Source organism: Callionymus lyra, chromosome 5, assembly GCF_982586985.1.
Source record: "Callionymus lyra chromosome 5, fCalLyr1.hap1.1, whole genome shotgun sequence".
NCBI classification, from domain to species: Eukaryota; Metazoa; Chordata; class Actinopteri; order Syngnathiformes; family Callionymidae; genus Callionymus; species Callionymus lyra.
This window is the reverse complement of record NC_141822.1, coordinates 1840740-1863239: the sequence shown is the minus strand read 5'-3', so window position 1 is coordinate 1863239 and position 22500 is coordinate 1840740. Positions and strand designations below refer to the sequence as shown.

The following is a 22500-nucleotide window of genomic DNA, read 5'->3' as shown; positions in this document are numbered from 1 at the left end:
CCATCTATCCATTCATCCATCCATCCATCCATGTATCCATCCATCCATCCATCCATCCATCCATCCATCAAATGGTGAATGGTAAATCAATGGCAGAACAATATTGAAGTAATTAAACATTTCAACAAGTTTTAAGCATTAATTATTTTAAATTGAATTGAAAATTAATGTTGTTTTTTTTTTTACACATAGGGTTTGATCTTGTTATTAAAATAAAAGTTTTCAATTCATTATTTTTCAAATCAATTCCTTTTAAATTCAATATAACGATTGTCTAACGGTGTCACCAGGCAGTACTAGTCGAGCACCGAGCTACTAGATCAACTTCAGCCAATCATGCGACGCACAGACGATCACGTGACGACGCAGAGGCTCATGATCCAGTAGCTCTGTGCTCGGCTGGTGATGTCTGGTGACACTTTGATATTTAGTTGAACTATTAAATCATTTAAACAACATTTCAATGAAGAAGTTTCAACATTTGGAACGATCACTATTGTGACGTCACTGACACACCATCATATATGAGGTGCATCATGTTGGTGAGGTGCATCATGGGACACGGGCTAGGATATCAGCTTTAGCGAAGTCTCGGATCCCACACTGAGGAGCTCCAGGTGTGTTTTCCCTGCAGAAGTCCAGGTAGAACCAGTGAGCCAGCTCGATCTGGAAACACACTCGGATCGCATTGTCGCGCTCCTCGCTGGGGATGTGCAGGATGAAGCGGCTGCACACACACACACACACACACACACACACACACACCACAGAACAAGATGATGAACAGTAACACAACAGCATTGGGTTGTTGGAGAAACACAATACATTACAACAAAATAAGACAATATTGTGCGATCAATACTGGACAAAAGAACTAAAACTAGACAAGCTCTTCAAAGAAGTTTTGTGTTGATCTTAGTTGATGTTGTGTAGTTGTTGTACGTCAATGTTAGTTGATGTTGTGTAGATGTTTTGTGTGAATTTTAGTCAATGTTGTGTAGATGTTTTGTTTTGATGTTGTGCAGATGTTTTGTGTCAATGTTAGTTGATGTTGTGTAGATGTTTTTTGTTGATGTTGGTTGATGTTGTTTAGTTGTTGTACGTCAAAATTAGTTGATGTTGTGTTGTTGTACGCCAAATATTAGTTGATGTTGTGTAGATGTTTTGTGTTGATGTTGTGCAGATATTTTGTATCAATGTTAGTTGATGTTGTGTAAATGTTTTGTGTCAATGTTAGTTTATGTTGTGTAGATGTTTTGTGTCTATGTTAGTTGATGTTGTGTAGATGTTTTGTCTAAATGTCAGTTGATGTTGTGTAGATGTTATGTGTCAATGTTAGTTCATGTTTTGTGTCTATGTAAGTTGATGTTGTGTAGCTATTTTGTGTCAATGTTAGTTGATGTTGTGTGTCAATGTTAGTTGATGTTTTGTGTCAATGTCAGTTGATTTTGTGTAGCTAATTTTTGTCAATGTTAGTTGATGTTGTGTAGCTATTTTTTGTCAATGTTAGTTGATGTTGTGTAGCTATTTTGTGTTAATGTTAGTTGATGTTGTGTAGATGTTTTTTCTAGATGTCAGTTGATGTTGTGTAGTGTTTTGTTTGTATGTTATTTTAGGTTTTGTTGATGTTTTGTGTTTGACCCGCTAAAAGGAGTGATGACCACTGACCACTGCGGACATGTAAACAAGTAAACAGACATGACCATCTTATTGACATCGTTAAAAAGCATGAAATCAGCACAAATGTTTAATTGCCATTAAAATAATTCAACTTCACGACATTAAAAGTCTCTGAAGTGAATGTTTACGTTGATCAAATGCCGGGAGAAAAACTTTCTTCTGTGGTTTGTCTAGAAACAAATGTGTGTTTAAATAACACTTCAAACAACAATGTCTGAACTAACACGTTGAATATTATAATGTTTATACGTTTACGATCAAAACAACAAAGAAGAACGTCGCCGATAGAGGGCGCTAGGCTACATCAAAACAAGCCAACTTTTCTCGCCAAATGACTTTAAAAAACTATTTTGTGAACCTCGTTGATAAAATAACAATATTGTGTGTTTGTGTTTGTGTTTGTTTGAACCTGCACAGGTCGTCGAGGACGTCGGTCGGAATCTCAACTCGTTTTGTCTCCATGTTGTGCGAACACGTCCAGGTTTACACTCGAAGAAGGAAACTATCCTGCGACATGAACACAATCCTGCGACATGAACACAATCCTGCGACATGAACACAATCCTGCGACATGAACCTCTTCTCACGTCTTAACCTCCATCGACGCTCGAGGAAAACACACGTTGGAAATCAAACAACATCTTTGTGTTCATCCGCACACACCGGAAACCGGACGTAGTTCTTTGGTGGGTGGTTTCAAACCGGAAGAGGGTTATCCAATCACAGGACAGTTCAGGCGACGAGTCGACGTCTGATTGGTTTGTCTCTGTGTTTGTCACAAACCAAAGACTACATTCACCAAGATGTCAACCCTCCGCGTGGTTAGACGTTCGTGCCACTGCGAGCAAAACGTCGTGAAAGTACAAAATGTTTTTTGAAACGAAGAAAAATAATAATATCAGGTTCATGTGAATATCTTTGAATATTTATCTTCTCTTTGTTAACTTCACCTTCTCAGGTGTTCACATCAAATCATTCCTTATAATCACACAACATGGACACACACACACACGGATACACACAGATATGCACACACACACACACACGCGTGTGTTTATGATTAAATAAAACAGTAATATATAATACTAATACATTACAATTTTACGTCTAAAAGTACAAAATCGTTTTTGAAATAGAGAAACTGAGGCAGAAAATATCAGCTACTTGTGTTTTTAATCATTTTACAGCCAAAAATATAACATTTTCATTTTATACTCTTTCATTATTTCCTTCTTTAATCCCTTGATCGACACAATTCATGATAGAAGTTCACTTGTGTGTCATTGTTCACATGAAGCAACTCATTTGTATTATTATTATGATCTAGTATTTGTCATAGATTCAGGACGTGAGTAATACTGCGATACACTGGATAATGAGTGTATCATCTAAATGTGTGTTTATGCTGATGGTTGTGTAACCAGGGTGAGGTCAGTCTGTCAAGAGAGAAGGATGTTGTCATCAAGAGAAGCTTTAGGTTAAGAACTTTATTCATCAAGAGAAGCTTTAGGTTAAGAACTTTATTCATCAAGAGAAGCTTTAGGTAGAACTTTATTCATCAAGAGAAGCTTTAGGTAGAACTTTATTCATCAAGAGAAGCTTTAGGTTAAGAACTTTATTCATCAAGAGAAGCTTTAGGTTAAGAACTTTATTCATCAAGAGAAGCTTTAGGTTAAGAACTTTATTCATCAAGAGAAGCTTTAGGTTAAGAACTTTATTCATCAAGAGAAGCTTTAGGTTAAGAACTTTATTCATCAAGAGAAGCTTTAGGTAGAACTTTATTCATCAAGAGAAGCTTTAGGTAGAACTTTATTCATCAAGAGAAGCTTTAGGTTAAGAACTTTATTCATCAAGAGAAGCTTTAGGTTAAGAACTTTATTCATCAAGAGAAGCTTTAGGTTAAGAACTTTATTCATCAAGAGAAGCTTTAGGTTAAGAACTTTATTCATCAAGAGAAGCTTTAGGTTAAGAACTTTATTCATCAAGAGAAGCTTTAGGTAGAACTTTATTCATCAAGAGAAGCTTTAGGTTAAGAACTTTATTCATCAAGAGAAGCTTTAGGTTAAGAACTTTATTCATCAAGAGAAGCTTTAGGTTAAGAACTTTATTCATCAAGAGAAGCTTTAGGTTAAGAACTTTATTCATCAAGAGAAGCTTTAGGTAGAACTTTATTCATCAAGAGAAGCTTTAGGTTAAGAACTTTATTCATCAAGAGAAGCTTTAGGTAGAACTTTATTCATCAAGAGAAGCTTTAGGTTAAGAACTTTATTCATCAAGAGAAGCTTTAGGTTAAGAACTTTATTCACAGAGAGAAGCTTTAGGTTAAGAACTTTATTCATCAAGAGAAGCTTTAGGTTAAGAACTTTATTCATCAAGAGAAGCTTTAGGTAGAACTTTATCCATCAAGAGAAGCTTTAGGTTAAGAACTTTATTCATCAAGAGAAGCTTTAGGTTAAGAACTTTATTCATCAAGAGAAGCTTTAGGTTAAGAACTTTATTCATCAAGAGAAGCTTTAGGTTAAGAACTTTATTCATCAAGAGAAGCTTTAGGTAGAACTTTATTCATCAAGAGAAGCTTTAGGTTAAGAACTTTATTCATCAAGAGAAGCTTTAGGTAGAACTTTATTCATCAAGAGAAGCTTTAGGTTAAGAACTTTATTCATCAAGAGAAGCTTTAGGTTAAGAACTTTATTCATCAAGAGAAGCTTTAGGTAGAACTTTATTCATCAAGAGAAGCTTTAGGTTAAGAACTTTATTCATCGCGAGAAGCTTTAGGTAGAACTTTATTCATCAAGAGAAGCTTTAGGTTAAGTTACTGCTGAGATGATGTAGTAGTACTGCTGAGATGATGTAGTAGTACTGCTGAGATGATGTAGTAGTACTGCTGAGATATTGTAGTAGTACTGCTGAGATGATGTAGTAGTACTGCTGAGATGATGTAGTATTACTGCTGAGATGATGTAGTAGTACTGCTGAGATGATGTAGTAGTACTGCTGAGATGATGTAGTAGTACTGCTGAGATGATGTAGTAGTACTGCTGAGATATTGTAGTAGTACTGCTGAGATGATGTAGTAGTACTGCTGAGATGATGTAGTATTACTGCTGAGATGATGTAGTAGTACTGCTGAGATGATGTAGTAGTACTGCTGAGATATTGTAGTAGTACTGCTGAGATGATGTAGTATTACTGCTGAGATGATGTAGTAGTACTGCTGAGATGATGTAGTATTACTGCTGAGATGATGTAGTATTACTGCTGAGATGTTGTAGTAGTACTGCTGAGATGATGTAGTATTACTGCTGAGATATTGTAGTATTACTGCTGAGATGATGTAGTAGTACTGCTGAGATGATGTAGTAGTACTGCTGAGATATTGTAGTAGTACTGCTGAGATGATGTAGTATTACTGCTGAGATGATATAGTATTACTGCTGAGATTATGTAGTAGTACTGCTGAGATGTTGTAGTATTACTGCTGAGATTATGTAGTAGTACTGCTGAGATGTTGTAGTAGTACTGCTATGATATTGTAGTATTACTGCTGAGATGATGTAGTAGTACTGCTGAGATATTGTAGTAGTACTGCTGAGATGATGTAGTAGTACTGCTGAGATGTTGTAGTATTACTGCTGAGATGATGTAGTAGTACTGCTGAGATATTGTAGTAGTACTGCTGAGATGATGTAGTATTACTGCTGAGATGATCCAGCAACAGTGTTTGTTGTTCTGCAGTGTCATCTTCTCATCACAGGGTGTGGCGGCTACTGTTCTCACCCTGGGTTTGGTCTCGCAGGAGCTTATTCTTTCCACACGGAAGTTGTTGTTTTTTCTCCTCGTCAGTCGCAGGAGTTAAATGTAAAATCAAGAAATAAATGAAGACAAAGTTAAGACAAAATGTCAGAACATGAACCGACAGTGTTTGAGCGAAAGCGACGGAACACCTGAAAACCTAAAATAGGGGGAAATGTTGTAATTTAATGATACGTTCACAGTGAGATCAAGCTGCTGTTGTTACAACACACTTGTTTGATCCCCTTCAAAATAAAATCAACAAATCATTGCTTTAAGTTTTCTGAACCAAATACTTCTGAACCTTCACAACATGTTTTGATTCTTTTATTCTAAAGTACATTCAAGTGAAGATACTTTTCATCACAGTCTTGCATGACGTTCAAAAGATAATAATAATTAAGATATCATAACATAATAATGAGAAAACAATAATCGATCATGATTCACTATCACAGTAGAAAAATGATGATGAAATAAATATTCCATTGAATAAATATTAAAAACCAACAATAATAACCAAATAACAATAATAATAATGAATATAATGAGAATTTATAAAGAACGAAGTTGATTTAAGACTTTTCCTGCATGAAGACGTGACTCTTACTTTAATGGTTTATAAAACACATTTGTATTCATTAATCATCACATTTTAACACTTACAGTCCATAATAAACAAAGTTTTGCTGCTTTTTCCATCGATGTGTCTTTTCTAGCTGTGACGTCACGCTCACAGCGCTCTGCTCGATGACGTCATCACATCATCACAACATGTTCGACCATCTTCACGCACGTGATCACGTGATCATTATGTATTTGACCGCAGACTGCACGTGGACGCGCACGCTTTTATCGTGACACTCTCACCGGAAGTGCGCGTCGTCACTCGGCGTGCTTGACGCTCCAGCAGCAGCGGTGTTGTCGCAGTTCAGAGATCAAGTCGTTCTTTCTTCCTCCAGAGATCAAGTCGTTCTTTCTTCCTCCAGAGATCAAGTCGTTCTTCCTCCTCAGAAGCGCAGTCATGGCTCAAGGCTTGAAGGACAGGTTCGAGAAGTTCCTCCACGAGAAGAGCCTCGTCACGGATGTTCTCGCCAAAGTGGAGGCGAAGACTGGAGTGAGCAGAACCTACATCTCTGTGGGTGAGTCTGGATCATTCTCTCACTCTTTCACTCTTTCATTCTCTCACTCTTTCACTCTTTCGCTCTTTCATTCTCTCACTCTTTCACTCTTTCTCTCTTTCATTCTCTCACTCTTTCACTCTTTCTCTCTTTCATTCTCTCACTCTTTCACTATTTCTCCCTTTCACTCTTTCACTCTTCCTCTCTTTAACCCCTTTACTCTTCTTCTCCTTCACTCATTTACTCTTCCTCTCTTTTACTCCTTTACTCTTCTTCTCCTTCACTCCTTTACTCTTCCTCTCTTTTACTCCTTTACTCCTTCATACTTCCTCTCTTTCACTCTTTCTCTCCTTCACGCTTCACTCTTTCTCTTTCTCTCTTCTTCTATTTACTCTCTTTCTATCCTTAACTTTTTCTCTCTTCCTTCCTATCTTCACTGTCTTCCTCCTGCGTTCACTTCATCTCCTCCTCCTCCTCCTCCTCCTCCTCCTCCTCCTCCTCCTCCTCCTCCTCCTCCTCTCTTCATCTCCTCCTCCTCCTCCTCCTCCTCCTCCTCCTCCTCCTCCTCTCTTCATCTCCTCCTCTCTTCATCTCCTCCTCCTCCTCCTCCTCCTCCTCCTCCTCCTCCTCCTCCTCCTCCTCCTCCTCCTCCTCCTCCTCCTCTCACAGGACAACAAGTTTGTAACAAAGTTCATTTGTTTTGTTTCAGCTCTGATCGGATTCATCGCTGTTTACCTCGTGATCGGTTATGGAGCCTCACTGCTGTGTAACCTCATCGGCTTCCTGTACCCAGCATACATCTCGTCAGTGTTACACACTCTTATATACATATATACACACACTTCCTGTACCCAGCATACATCTCGTCAGTGTTACACACTCTTATATACATATATACACACACTTCCTGTACCCAGCATACATCTCGTCAGTGTTACACACTCTTGTATACATATATACACACACTTCCTGTACCCAGCATACATCTCGTCAGTGTTACACACTCTTATATACATATATACACACACTTCCTGTACCCAGCATACATCTCGTCAGTGTTACACACTCTTATATACATATATACACACACTTCCTGTACCCAGCATACATCTCGTCAGTGTTACACACTCTTATATACATATATACACACACTTCCTGTACCCAGCATACATCTCGTCAGTGTTACACACTCTTATATACACACTTCCTGTACCCAGCATACATCTCGTCAGTGTTACACACTCTTATATACATATATACACACACTTCCTGTACCCAGCATACATCTCGTCAGTGTTACACACTCTTATATACACACTTCCTGTACCCAGCATACATCTCGTCAGTGTTACACACTCTTATATACATATATACACACACTTCCTGTACCCAGCATACATCTCGTCAGTGTTACACACTCTTATATACACACTTCCTGTACCCAGCATACATCTCGTCAGTGTTACACACTCTTATATACATATATACACACACTTCCTGTACCCAGCATACATCTCATCAGTGTTACACACTCTTATATACACACTTCCTGTACCCAGCATACATCTCGTCAGTGTTACACACTCTTATATACACACTTCCTGTACCCAGCATACATCTCGTCAGTGTTACACACTCTTATATACATATATACACACACTTCCTGTACCCAGCATACATCTCGTCAGTGTTACACACTCTTATATACATATATACACACACTTCCTGTACCCAGCATACATCTCGTCAGTGTTACACACTCTTATATACATATATACACACACTTCCTGTACCCAGCATACATCTCGTCAGTGTTACACACTCTTATATACATATATACACACACTTCCTGTACCCAGCATACATCTCGTCAGTGTTACACACTCTTATATACATATATACACACACTTCCTGTACCCAGCATACATCTCGTCAGTGTTACACACTCTTATATACATATATACACACACTTCCTGTACCCAGCATACATCTCGTCAGTGTTACACACTCTTATATACATATATACACACACTTCCTGTACCCAGCATACATCTCGTCAGTGTTACACACTCTTATATACATATATACACACACTTCCTGTACCCAGCATACATCTCGTCAGTGTTACACACTCTTATATACACACTTCCTGTACCCAGCATACATCTCGTCAGTGTTACACACTCTTATATACATATATACACACACTTCCTGTACCCAGCATACATCTCGTCAGTGTTACACACTCTTATATACACACTTCCTGTACCCAGCATACATCTCGTCAGTGTTACACACTCTTATATACATATATACACACACTTCCTGTACCCAGCATACATCTCGTCAGTGTTACACACTCTTATATACATATATACACACACTTCCTGTACCCAGCATACATCTCGTCAGTGTTACACACTCTTATATACATATATACACACACTTCCTGTACCCAGCATACATCTCGTCAGTGTTACACACTCTTATATACATATATACACACACTTCCTGTACCCAGCATACATCTCGTCAGTGTTACACACTCTTATATACACACTTCCTGTACCCAGCATACATCTCGTCAGTGTTACACACTCTTATATACATATATACACACACTTCCTGTACCCAGCATACATCTCGTCAGTGTTACACACTCTTATATACACACTTCCTGTACCCAGCATACATCTCGTCAGTGTTACACACTCTTATATACATATATACACACACTTCCTGTACCCAGCATACATCTCATCAGTGTTACACACTCTTATATACACACTTCCTGTACCCAGCATACATCTCGTCAGTGTTACACACTCTTATATACACACTTCCTGTACCCAGCATACATCTCGTCAGTGTTACACACTCTTATATACATATATACACACACTTCCTGTACCCAGCATACATCTCGTCAGTGTTACACACTCTTATATACATATATACACACACTTCCTGTACCCAGCATACATCTCGTCAGTGTTACACACTCTTATATACATATATACACACACTTCCTGTACCCAGCATACATCTCGTCAGTGTTACACACTCTTATATACATATATACACACACTTCCTGTACCCAGCATACATCTCGTCAGTGTTACACACTCTTATATACATATATACACACACTTCCTGTACCCAGCATACATCTCGTCAGTGTTACACACTCTTATATACATATATACACACACTTCCTGTACCCAGCATACATCTCGTCAGTGTTACACACTCTTATATACATATATACACACACTTCCTGTACCCAGCATACATCTCGTCAGTGTTACACACTCTTATATACACACTTCCTGTACCCAGCATACATCTCGTCAGTGTTACACACTCTTATATACATATATACACACACTTCCTGTACCCAGCATACATCTCGTCAGTGTTACACACTCTTATATACACACTTCCTGTACCCAGCATACATCTCGTCAGTGTTACACACTCTTATATACATATATACACACACTTCCTGTACCCAGCATACATCTCATCAGTGTTACACACTCTTATATACACACTTCCTGTACCCAGCATACATCTCGTCAGTGTTACACACTCTTATATACACACTTCCTGTACCCAGCATACATCTCGTCAGTGTTACACACTCTTATATACATATATACACACACTTCCTGTACCCAGCATACATCTCGTCAGTGTTACACACTCTTATATACATATATACACACACTTCCTGTACCCAGCATACATCTCGTCAGTGTTACACACTCTTATATACATATATACACACACTTCCTGTACCCAGCATACATCTCGTCAGTGTTACACACTCTTATATACACACTTCCTGTACCCAGCATACATCTCGTCAGTGTTACACACTCTTATATACATATATACACACACTTCCTGTACCCAGCATACATCTCGTCAGTGTTACACACTCTTATATACATATATACACACACTTCCTGTACCCAGCATACATCTTGTCAGTGTTACACACTCTTATATACATATATACACACACTTCCTGTACCCAGCATACATCTCGTCAGTGTTACACACTCTTATATACATATATACACACACTTCCTGTACCCAGCATACATCTCGTCAGTGTTACACACTCTTATATACATATATACACACACTTCCTGTACCCAGCATACATCTCGTCAGTGTTACACACTCTTATATACATATATACACACACTTCCTGTACCCAGCATACATCTTGTCAGTGTTACACACTCTTATATACATATATACACACACTTCCTGTACCCAGCATACATCTCGTCAGTGTTACACACTCTTATATACACACTTCCTGTACCCAGCATACATCTCGTCAGTGTTACACACTCTTATATACACACTTCCTGTACCCAGCATACATCTCGTCAGTGTTACACACTCTTATACACACACTTCCTGTACCCAGCATACATCTCGTCAGTGTTACACACTCTTATACACACACACTTCCTGTACCCAGCATACATCTCGTTAGTGTTACACACTCTTATATACACACACTTCCTGTACCCAGCATACATCTCATCAGTGTTACACACTCTTATATACACACTTCCTGTACCCAGCATACATCTCATCAGTGTTACACACTCTTATATACACACTTCCTGTACCCAGCATACATCTCATCAGTGTTACACACTCTTATATACACACACTTCCTGTATCCAGCATACATCTCATCAGTGTTACACACTCTTATATACACACACTTCCTGTACCCAGCATACATCTCATCAGTGTTACACACTCTTACACACACACTTCCTGTACCCAGCATACATCTCATCAGTGTTACACACTCTTATATACACACTTCCTGTACCCAGCATACATCTCGTCAGTGTTACACACTCTTACACACACACTTCCTGTACCCAGCATACATCTCATCAGTGTTACACACTCTTATATACACACTTCCTGTACCCAGCATACATCTCATCAGTGTTACACACTCTTATATACACACTTCCTGTACCCAGCATACATCTCATCAGTGTTACACACTCTTATATACACACTTCCTGTACCCAGCATACATCTCATCAGTGTTACACACTCTTATATACACACTTCCTGTACCCAGCATACATCTCATCAGTGTTACACACTCTTACACACACACTTCCTGTACCCAGCATACATCTCGTCAGTGTTACACACTCTTACACACACACTTCCTGTACCCAGCATACATCTCATCAGTGTTACACACTCTTACACACACACTTCCTGTACCCAGCATACATCTCGTCGGTGTTACACACTCTTATACACACACACTTCCTGTACCCAGCATACATCTCGTCAGTGTTACACACTCTTATATACACACTCTTCCTGTACCCAGCATATATCTCGTCAGTGTTACACACTCTTACACACACACTTCCTGTACCCAGCATACATCTCATCAGTGTTACACACTCTTATATACACACTTCCTGTACCCAGCATACATCTCATCAGTGTTACACACTCTTATATACACACACTTCCTGTACCCAGCATACATCTCGTCAGTGTTACACACTCTTATATACACACACTTCCTGTACCCAGCATACATCTCATCAGTGTTACACACTCTTATACACACACACTTCCTGTACCCAGCATACATCTCGTCAGTGTTACACACTCTTATATACACACACTTCCTGTACCCAGCATACATCTCGTCAGTGTTACACACTCTTATACACACACACTTCCTGTACCCAGCATACATCTCGTCAGTGTTACACACTCTTATACACACACACTTCCTGTACCCAGCATACATCTCGTCAGTGTTACACACTCTTATATACACACACTTCCTGTACCCAGCATACATCTCATCAGTGTTACACACTCTTATACACACACACTTCCTGTACCCAGCATACATCTCGTTAGTGTTACACACTCTTATATACACACACTTCCTGTACCCAGCATACATCTCATCAGTGTTACACACTCTTATATACACACTTCCTGTACCCAGCATACATCTCATCAGTGTTACACACTCTTACACACACACTTCCTGTACCCAGCATACATCTCGTCAGTGTTACACACTCTTATACACACACACTTCCTGTACCCAGCATACATCTCGTCAGTGTTACACACTCTTATATACACACTTCCTGTACCCAGCATACATCTCATCAGTGTTACACACTCTTTTATACACACTTCCTGTACCCAGCATACATCTCATCAGTGTTACAAACTCTTATATACACACTTCCTGTACCCAGCATACATCTCATCAGTGTTACAAACTCTTATATACACACTTCCTGTACCCAGCATACATCTCGTCAGTGTTACACACTCTTACACACACACTTCCTGTACCCAGCATACATCTCGTCAGTGTTACACACTCTTATACACACACTTCCTGTACCCAGCATACATCTCGTCAGTGTTGCACACTCTTATACACACACTTCCTGTACCCAGCATACATCTCGTCAGTGTTACACACTCTTACACACACACTTCCTGTACCCAGCATACATCTCATCAGTGTTACACACTCTTATATACACACTTCCTGTACCCAGCATACATCTCATCAGTGTTACACACTCTTATATACACACACTTCCTGTACCCAGCATACATCTCGTCAGTGTTGCACACTCTTACACACACACTTCCTGTACCCAGCATACATCTCGTCAGTGTTACACACTCTTACACACACACTTCCTGTACCCAGCATACATCTCGTCAGTGTTACAAACTCTTATAGACACACTTCCTGTACCCAGCATACATCTCGTCAGTGTTACACACTCTTATATACATATATACACACACTTCCTGTACCCAGCATACATCTCATCAGTGTTACACACTCTTACACACACACTTCCTGTACCCAGCATACATCTCGTCAGTGTTACACACTCTTATATACATATATACACACACTTCCTGTACCCAGCATACATCTTGTCAGTGTTACACACTCTTATATACATATATACACACACTTCCTGTACCCAGCATACATCTCGTCAGTGTTACACACTCTTACACACACACTTCCTGTACCCAGCATACATCTCGTCAGTGTTACACACTCTTATATACATATATACACACACTTCCTGTACCCAGCATACATCTTGTCAGTGTTACACACTCTTATATACATATATACACACACTTCCTGTACCCAGCATACATCTTGTCAGTGTTACACACTCTTATATACATATATACACACACTTCCTGTACCCAGCATACATCTCGTCAGTGTTACACACTCTTACACACACACTTCCTGTACCCAGCATACATCTCGTCAGTGTTACACACTCTTATATACATATATACACACACTTCCTGTACCCAGCATACATCTTGTCAGTGTTACACACTCTTATATACATATATACACACACTTCCTGTACCCAGCATACATCTCATCAGTGTTACACACTCTTATACACACACTTCCTGTACCCAGCATACATCTCGTCAGTGTTACACACTCTTATATACATATATACACACACTTCCTGTACCCAGCATACATCTTGTCAGTGTTACACACTCTTATATACATATATACACACACTTCCTGTACCCAGCATACATCTCATCAGTGTTACACACTCTTATACACACACTTCCTGTACCCAGCATACATCTCATCAGTGTTACACACTCTTATATACATATATACACACACTTCCTGTACCCAGCATACATCTCATCAGTGTTACACACTCTTATACACACACTTCCTGTACCCAGCATACATCTCATCAGTGTTACACACTCTTATATACACACTTCCTGTACCCAGCATACATCTCGTCAGTGTTACACACTCTTATATACACACTTCCTGTACCCAGCATACATCTCATCAGTGTTACACACTCTTATATACACACTTCCTGTACCCAGCATACATCTCATCAGTGTTACACACTCTTATATACACACACTTCCTGTACCCAGCATACATCTCGTCAGTGTTACACACTCTTATATACACACACTTCCTGTACCCAGCATACATCTCATCAGTGTTACACACTCTTATACACACACACTTCCTGTACCCAGCATACATCTCGTCAGTGTTACACACTCTTATATACACACACTTCCTGTACCCAGCATACATCTCGTCAGTGTTACACACTCTTATATACACACACTTCCTGTACCCAGCATACATCTCATCAGTGTTACACACTCTTATACACACACACTTCCTGTACCCAGCATACATCTCGTCAGTGTTACACACTCTTATATACACACACTTCCTGTACCCAGCATACATCTCGTCAGTGTTACACACTCTTATACACACACACTTCCTGTACCCAGCATACATCTCGTTAGTGTTACACACTCTTATATACACACACTTCCTGTACCCAGCATACATCTCATCAGTGTTACACACTCTTATATACACACTTCCTGTACCCAGCATACATCTCATCAGTGTTACACACTCTTACACACACACTTCCTGTACCCAGCATACATCTCGTCAGTGTTACACACTCTTATACACACACACTTCCTGTACCCAGCATACATCTCGTCAGTGTTACACACTCTTATATACACACTTCCTGTACCCAGCATACATCTCATCAGTGTTACACACTCTTTTATACACACTTCCTGTACCCAGCATACATCTCATCAGTGTTACACACTCTTATATACACACTTCCTGTACCCAGCATACATCTCATCAGTGTTACAAACTCTTATATACACACTTCCTGTACCCAGCATACATCTCGTCAGTGTTACACACTCTTACACACACACTTCCTGTACCCAGCATACATCTCGTCAGTGTTACACACTTTATACACACACTTCCTGTACCCAGCATACATCTCGTCAGTGTTGCACACTCTTATACACACACTTCCTGTACCCAGCATACATCTCGTCAGTGTTACACACTCTTACACACACACTTCCTGTACCCAGCATACATCTCATCAGTGTTACACACTCTTATATACACACACTTCCTGTACCCAGCATACATCTCGTCAGTGTTGCACACTCTTACACACACACTTCCTGTACCCAGCATACATCTCGTCAGTGTTACACACTCTTACACACACACTTCCTGTACCCAGCATACATCTCGTCAGTGTTACAAACTCTTATATACACACACTTCCTGTACCCAGCATACATCTCGTCAGTGTTACACACTCTTATATACATATATACACACACTTCCTGTACCCAGCATACATCTCATCAGTGTTACACACTCTTACACACACACTTCCTGTACCCAGCATACATCTCGTCAGTGTTACACACTCTTATATACATATATACACACACTTCCTGTACCCAGCATACATCTCGTCAGTGTTACACACTCTTATATACATATATACACACACTTCCTGTACCCAGCATACATCTTGTCAGTGTTACACACTCTTATATACATATATACACACACTTCCTGTACCCAGCATACATCTCGTCAGTGTTACACACTCTTACACACACACTTCCTGTACCCAGCATACATCTCGTCAGTGTTACACACTCTTATATACATATATACACACACTTCCTGTACCCAGCATACATCTTGTCAGTGTTACACACTCTTATATACATATATACACACACTTCCTGTACCCAGCATACATCTCATCAGTGTTACACACTCTTATACACACACTTCCTGTACCCAGCATACATCTCGTCAGTGTTACACACTCTTATATACATATATACACACACTTCCTGTACCCAGCATACATCTTGTCAGTGTTACACACTCTTATATACATATATACACACACTTCCTGTACCCAGCATACATCTCATCAGTGTTACACACTCTTATACACACACTTCCTGTACCCAGCATACATCTCATCAGTGTTACACACTCTTATATACATATATACACACACTTCCTGTACCCAGCATACATCTCATCAGTGTTACACACTCTTATACACACACTTCCTGTACCCAGCATACATCTCATCAGTGTTACACACTCTTATATACACACTTCCTGTACCCAGCATACATCTCGTCAGTGTTACACACTCTTATATACACACTTCCTGTACCCAGCATACATCTCATCAGTGTTACACACTCTTATATACACACTTCCTGTACCCAGCATACATCTCATCAGTGTTACACACTCTTATATACACACTTCCTGTACCCAGCATACATCTCATCAGTGTTACACACTCTTATATACACACTTCCTGTACCCAGCATACATCTCGTCAGTGTTACACACTCTTATATACACACTTCCTGTACCCAGCATACATCTCATCAGTGTTACACACTCTTATATACACACTTCCTGTACCCAGCATACATCTCATCAGTGTTACACACTCTTATATACACACTTCCTGTACCCAGCATACATCTCATCAGTGTTACACACTCTTATATACACACTTCCTGTACCCAGCATACATCTCATCAGTGTTACACACTCTTACACACACACTTCCTGTACCCAGCATACATCTCATCACGCACACACATTCATATACACACGCACACACATATATATATATATATATATATATTTGTGTATGTTTATATTTATACACACACACAAATATAGAGACCACTTCCTGTAAGAGGTGAGTATCTCGCTGTACTTCCTCAAACTGAACTTCATCTGAGAAAAGGCAGCTGAGCGTCGTGGTTCGAGGGCTTTGAACCAATCGGTAGAACCTGAACCAAACCCTCGCAGGACAAACAGGTGAAGGTGATCCTGACCCGGGTCCAAGTGAGGCGGTGAGTCGCAATGAAACCAAGACTCCTCGACTCAAAAGGAAGACACTCGGGGCTCATGGGGAGACGACTCACTCGCTCTCTTCGCTCAGGACCAGAAGGAGTGAAACCTTAAAGACAAAGTGAGCCGTGAGCCCCAGGAGTGACACGACAGTCCCAGCAGGGACACGACAGTCCCAGGAGTGACACGACAGTCCCAGGAGTGACACGACAGCCCCAGGAGTGACACGACAGTCCCAGCAGGGACACGACAGTCCCAGGAGTGACACGACAGCCCCAGGAGTGACACGACAGCCCCAGGAGTGACACGACAGTCCCAGCAGGGACACGACAGTCCCAGGAGGGACACGACAGATCCAGGAGTGACACGACAGCCCCAGGAGTGACACAACAGTCCCAGGAGGGACACGACAGATCCAGGAGTGACACGACAGTCCCAGGAGTGACACGACAGCCCCAGGAGTGACACGACAGTCCCAGCAGGGACACGACAGTCCCAGGAGGGACACGACAGATCCAGGAGTGACACGACAGCCCCAGGAGTGACACAACAGTCCCAGGAGGGACACGACAGATCCAGGAGTGACACGACAGCCCCAGGAGGGACACGACAGTCCCAGCAGGGACACGACAGTCCCAGGAGGGACACGACAGTCCCAGGAGTGACACGACAGTCCCAGGAGGGACACGACAGATCCAGGAGGGACACGACAGTCCCAGGAGGGACACGAAAGCCCCAGGAGTGACACGACAGATCCAGGAGTGACACGACAGTCCCAGGAGTGACACGACAGCCCCAGGAGTGACACGACAGCCCCAGGAGTGACACGACAGCCCCAGGAGGGACACGACAGTCCCAGGAGGGACACGACAGTCCCAGGAGTGACACGAAAGCCCCAGGAGTGACACGAAAGCCCCAGGAGTGACACGACAGTCCCAGGAGTGACACGACAGATCCAGGAGTGACACGACAGCCCCAGGAGTGACACGACAGTCCCAGGAGTGACACGACAGATCCAGGAGTGACACGACAGCCCCAGGAGTGACACGACAGTCCCAGGAGGGACACGACAGATCCAGGAGTGACACGACAGTCCCAGGAGGGACACGACAGTCCCAGGAGTGACACGACAGATCCAGGAGGGACACGACAGCCCCAGGAGTGACACGACAGCCCCAGGAGTGACACGACAGCCCCAGGAGTGACACGACAGCCCCAGGAGGGACACGACAGTCCCAGGAGGGACACGACAGTCCCAGGAGTGACACGACAGCCCCAGGAGGGACACGACAGTCCCAGGACGGACACGACAGCCCCAGGAGGGACACGACAGTCCCAGGAGTGACACGACAGCCCCAGGAGGGACACGACAGATCCAGGAGTGACACGACAGTCCCAGGAGTGACACGACAGTCCCAGGAGTGACACGACAGTCCCAGGAGTGACACGACAGATCCAGGAGTGACACGACAGCCCCAGGAGTGACACGACAGTCCCAGGAGTGACACGACAGATCCAGGAGTGACACGACAGCCCCAGGAGTGACACGACAGTCCCAGGAGGGACACGACAGATCCAGGAGTGACACGACAGCCCCAGGAGTGACACGACAGTCCCAGGAGGGACACGACAGTCCCAGGAGTGACACGACAGCCCCAGGAGGGACACGACAGTCCCAGGAGGGACACGACAGATCCAGGAGTGACACGACAGCCCCAGGAGTGACACGACAGTCCCAGGAGGGACACGACAGTCCCAGGAGTGACACGACAGTCCCCGGAGGGACACGACAGTCCCCGGAGGGACACGACAGTCCCAGAAGTGACACGACAGATCCAGGAGGGACACGACAGATCCAGGAGGGACACGACAGCCCCAGGAGTGACACGACAGCCCCAGGAGTGACACGACAGTCCCAGGAGTGACACGACAGTCCCAGGAGGGACACGACAGCCCCAGGAGGGACACGACAGTCCCAGGAGGGACACGACAGCCCCAGGAGTGACACGACAGCCCCAGGAGGGCTCTCTCTTCGTGGATGTCGGCACCAAAAGGAGCGAGACCACAAAAACGCAAAATGTCCAGTGGGACTTGGTTAAGAAGCTCAAAGGTCCGGCCTGCGAGGGATCCCGCTGTGGGCTGGAAGGCCTCACAGGAGGTCGAAGCCTGTAGGCCCCCTGTAAGAAACGCACCACCAGGTGGTGGGTATGCGCCAAAGCACCCAATGTCTCATTGCTATGGCTGATGCATACACACTGTGTCACAACAAGTCCGTCCGTTATCCAGCAAATGTTGCAGGAAAGACGGGAGAGCAGAGACCAATCAGGAGCTGGGGTCCAGGTACAGGTCTGGACACCAGCGAGAGAACATCCCTCATTTGGATGCATAAAGCCTATGTGTAGGCGAGGCCCAGGTATTCTCCAGCGTGTGGAGAATGTCTGGGTCCAGAGTCCAGCTCAGCTCGTCCCGTGCAAGAGCCACACTTTGAGAGGCAGACCCAGCACCGAGGGTGCCGTCAGAGAACCCCTTGTAGTACGGCGCCACCACTATTAACCTCAGACTCTCCTGCTCCCCAAACCAAGGGGAGGAGGAGTAGCGGAGGAGGCCCATGCTGAGCTCTGAGAGAGAGCAGGTGAAGGTCTGCCCACAGACAAACTTCTTCTTTGCCACATTCAGAAGGGCTTGGGATCTGAGTCCACACTGGTGATTCACGTGCACCACGGCGGTGGAGCTGTCTGATGGCACGAGGACGTCGGACTGGGACAGTTGGGGAGAGAGTCTAGAGTGTTCCAAAACTTGATGTCCTGCAAAACCCGAGTGGGGAGGCTTTTCAACCTTGGTCCCGGTCAACCTGGGTCTAGGTTGAGATGACCTCTCTGGAGCTCCCTCATAGCTCCCTGCAGTCAGGAGCCCCAGGAGGGACATCATATGACGCCCAACTTAGTGCGTCACACACACACATTTGTTCAATATTCATTCGCCATCCTCGCCTTCCACTGTCAGGAGCTTCTGCTGAGTTGAAAAGGAGGAAGTGCGGCGGGTAATTCCTACCTTTACAGGAAGTGCACCCAGCTGGGTGTCGAGTTCATTGAGCTGTCTCAGAGTCGTGGCAGGGCCTTGAGGATAAACCAGTAGCGCAGCGGTTAGAGGGCGGAGCACCAAATGACATAGAACATACAGACACATGTACACACCAAGATAAGATCAACAATCATTTATACACGTGTGTGTTTTATTCAAGATGAATAAATAAAAACTTTATAAAACATTTACGATATATTTAATTATACACGATTTAAATGATAGTAATGATACATTATTACACTTAAAATCAACCATGTCTGTCAATCAAGAGTCAAATACTGGCGTCTATTTTCTAAGATCTTTGAACATTGATCAGTTCTGGTCCAGATCATCAAAGACATGATGACACGTGTTGTGTGGTTTTGTTGTGTAGTTATGTTGTGTAGTTTTGTTGCGTGGTTTTGTTGCGTGCTTTTGTTGCGTGGTTTTGTTGTGTGGTTTTTTAGTGTAGTTTTGTTGTGTGGTTTTGTTGCGTGGTTTTGTTGTGTGGTTTTGTTGTGTGTTTTTTTAGTGTAGTTTTGTTGTGTGGTTTTGTTGTGTAGTTTTGTTGTGTAGTTTTGTTGTGTAGTTTTGTTGTGTAGTTGTGTAGTTTTGTTGTGTAGTTTATGGATCAAGAGCTTCCTGTAGATTTAAACTCGTTCGTCTTCGTCTGTCGTTCAAAAAACACTTTGAGCCGCGATGACGTGAAGTGACTGACCTGCTCTCCTGCTCACCTGCTCACCTGCTCTCCTGCTCTCCTGCTCACCTGCTCACCTGCTCTCCTGCTCTCCTGCTCTCCTGCTCACCTGCTCTCCTGCTCACCTGCTCACCTGCTCACCTGCTCACCTGCTCACCTGCTCTCCTGCTCACCTGCTCACCTGCTCACCTGCTCACCTGCTCTCCTGCTCACCTGCTCTCCTGCTCACCTGCTCACCTGCTCTCCTGCTCTCCTGCTCACCTGCTCTCCTGCTCACCTGCTCACCTGCTCTCCTGCTCTCCTGCTCACCTGCTCTCCTGCTCACCTGCTCACCTGCTCACCTGCTCACCTGCTCTCCTGCTCACCTGCTCTCCTGCTCACCTGCTCTCCTGCTCACCTGTCGACAGGTTGATGGTTCAAACCCGGCGCCGGATATGATGGTGTTTTAAAATGAAAAAAACACTTTTTTACACATAGTTTCATATTTTAATTTGATTATTGGACATTATTATAAGTTAAATATGTTTAAATTCAATATAAATGTTATAATAGAGTCTCAGACTAAAGCAACAGATCACAGAGATACTGATCATGTGATTCTACGTCGTCACATGATCGTCTGTGAGTCACATGATCGTCTGTGAGTCACATGATCGTCTGTGAGTCACATGATCGTCTGTGAGTCACATGATCGTCTGTGAGTCACATGATCGTCTGTGAGTCACATGATCGTCTGTGAGTCACATGATCGTCTGTGAGTCACATGATCGTCTGTGAGTCACATGATCGTCTGTGAGTCACATGATCGCCTGTGAGTCACATGATTGGCTGAGAGTCACATGATCGTCTGTGAGTCACATGATTGGCTGTGAGTCACATGATCGTCTGTGAGTCACATGATCGTCTGTGAGTCACATGATCGTCTGTGAGTCACATGATCGTCTGTGAGTCACATGATCGTCTGTGAGTCACATGATCGTCTGTGAGTCACATGATCGTCTGTGAGTCACATGATCGCCTGTGAGTCACATGATCGTCTGTGAGTCACATGATCGTCTGTGAGTCACATGATCGTCTGTGAGTCACATGATCGTCTGTGAGTCACATGATCGTCTGTGAGTCACATGATCGTCTGTGGGTCACATGATCGTCTGTGAGTCACATGATCGTCTGTGAGTCACATGATCGTCTGTGAGTCACATGATCGTCTGTGAGTCACATGATCGTCTGTGAGTCACATGATTGGCTGAGAGTCACATGATCGTCTGTGAGTCACATGATTGGCT

General features: G+C 42.8%; 2 protein-coding genes across 3 annotated transcripts in view; one reads left to right on the top strand and one right to left on the bottom strand.

The window, feature by feature from the left end:
• dcp2 (decapping mRNA 2) overlaps positions 1–2355 on the bottom strand; it is an 11932-nt gene extending 9577 nt beyond the window's left edge. The window contains exons 1-3 of one of the 2 annotated variants that reach the window (XM_087790435.1): positions 2258–2355; positions 2090–2187; positions 576–727 (exon numbers count right to left, since the gene is read on the bottom strand). In XM_087790435.1, the coding sequence (XP_087646561.1) occupies positions 576–727; positions 2090–2142 (205 nt within the window). In that variant the 5' untranslated portion in view covers positions 2143–2187; positions 2258–2355. Of the gene's footprint in view, positions 1–575; positions 728–2089 lie in introns of both variants that reach the window. The other variant, XM_087790434.1, reaches the window with a different exon arrangement.
• A 4022-nt stretch (positions 2356–6377) lies between these two features.
• Positions 6378–22500, top strand: part of reep5 (receptor accessory protein 5) — a 22168-nt gene continuing 6045 nt past the window's right edge. The window contains exons 1-2 of the mRNA XM_087790433.1: positions 6378–6614; positions 7303–7396. Of these exons, the coding sequence (XP_087646559.1) occupies positions 6497–6614; positions 7303–7396 (212 nt within the window). The 5' untranslated portion in view covers positions 6378–6496. The remainder of the gene's footprint in view (positions 6615–7302; positions 7397–22500) is intronic.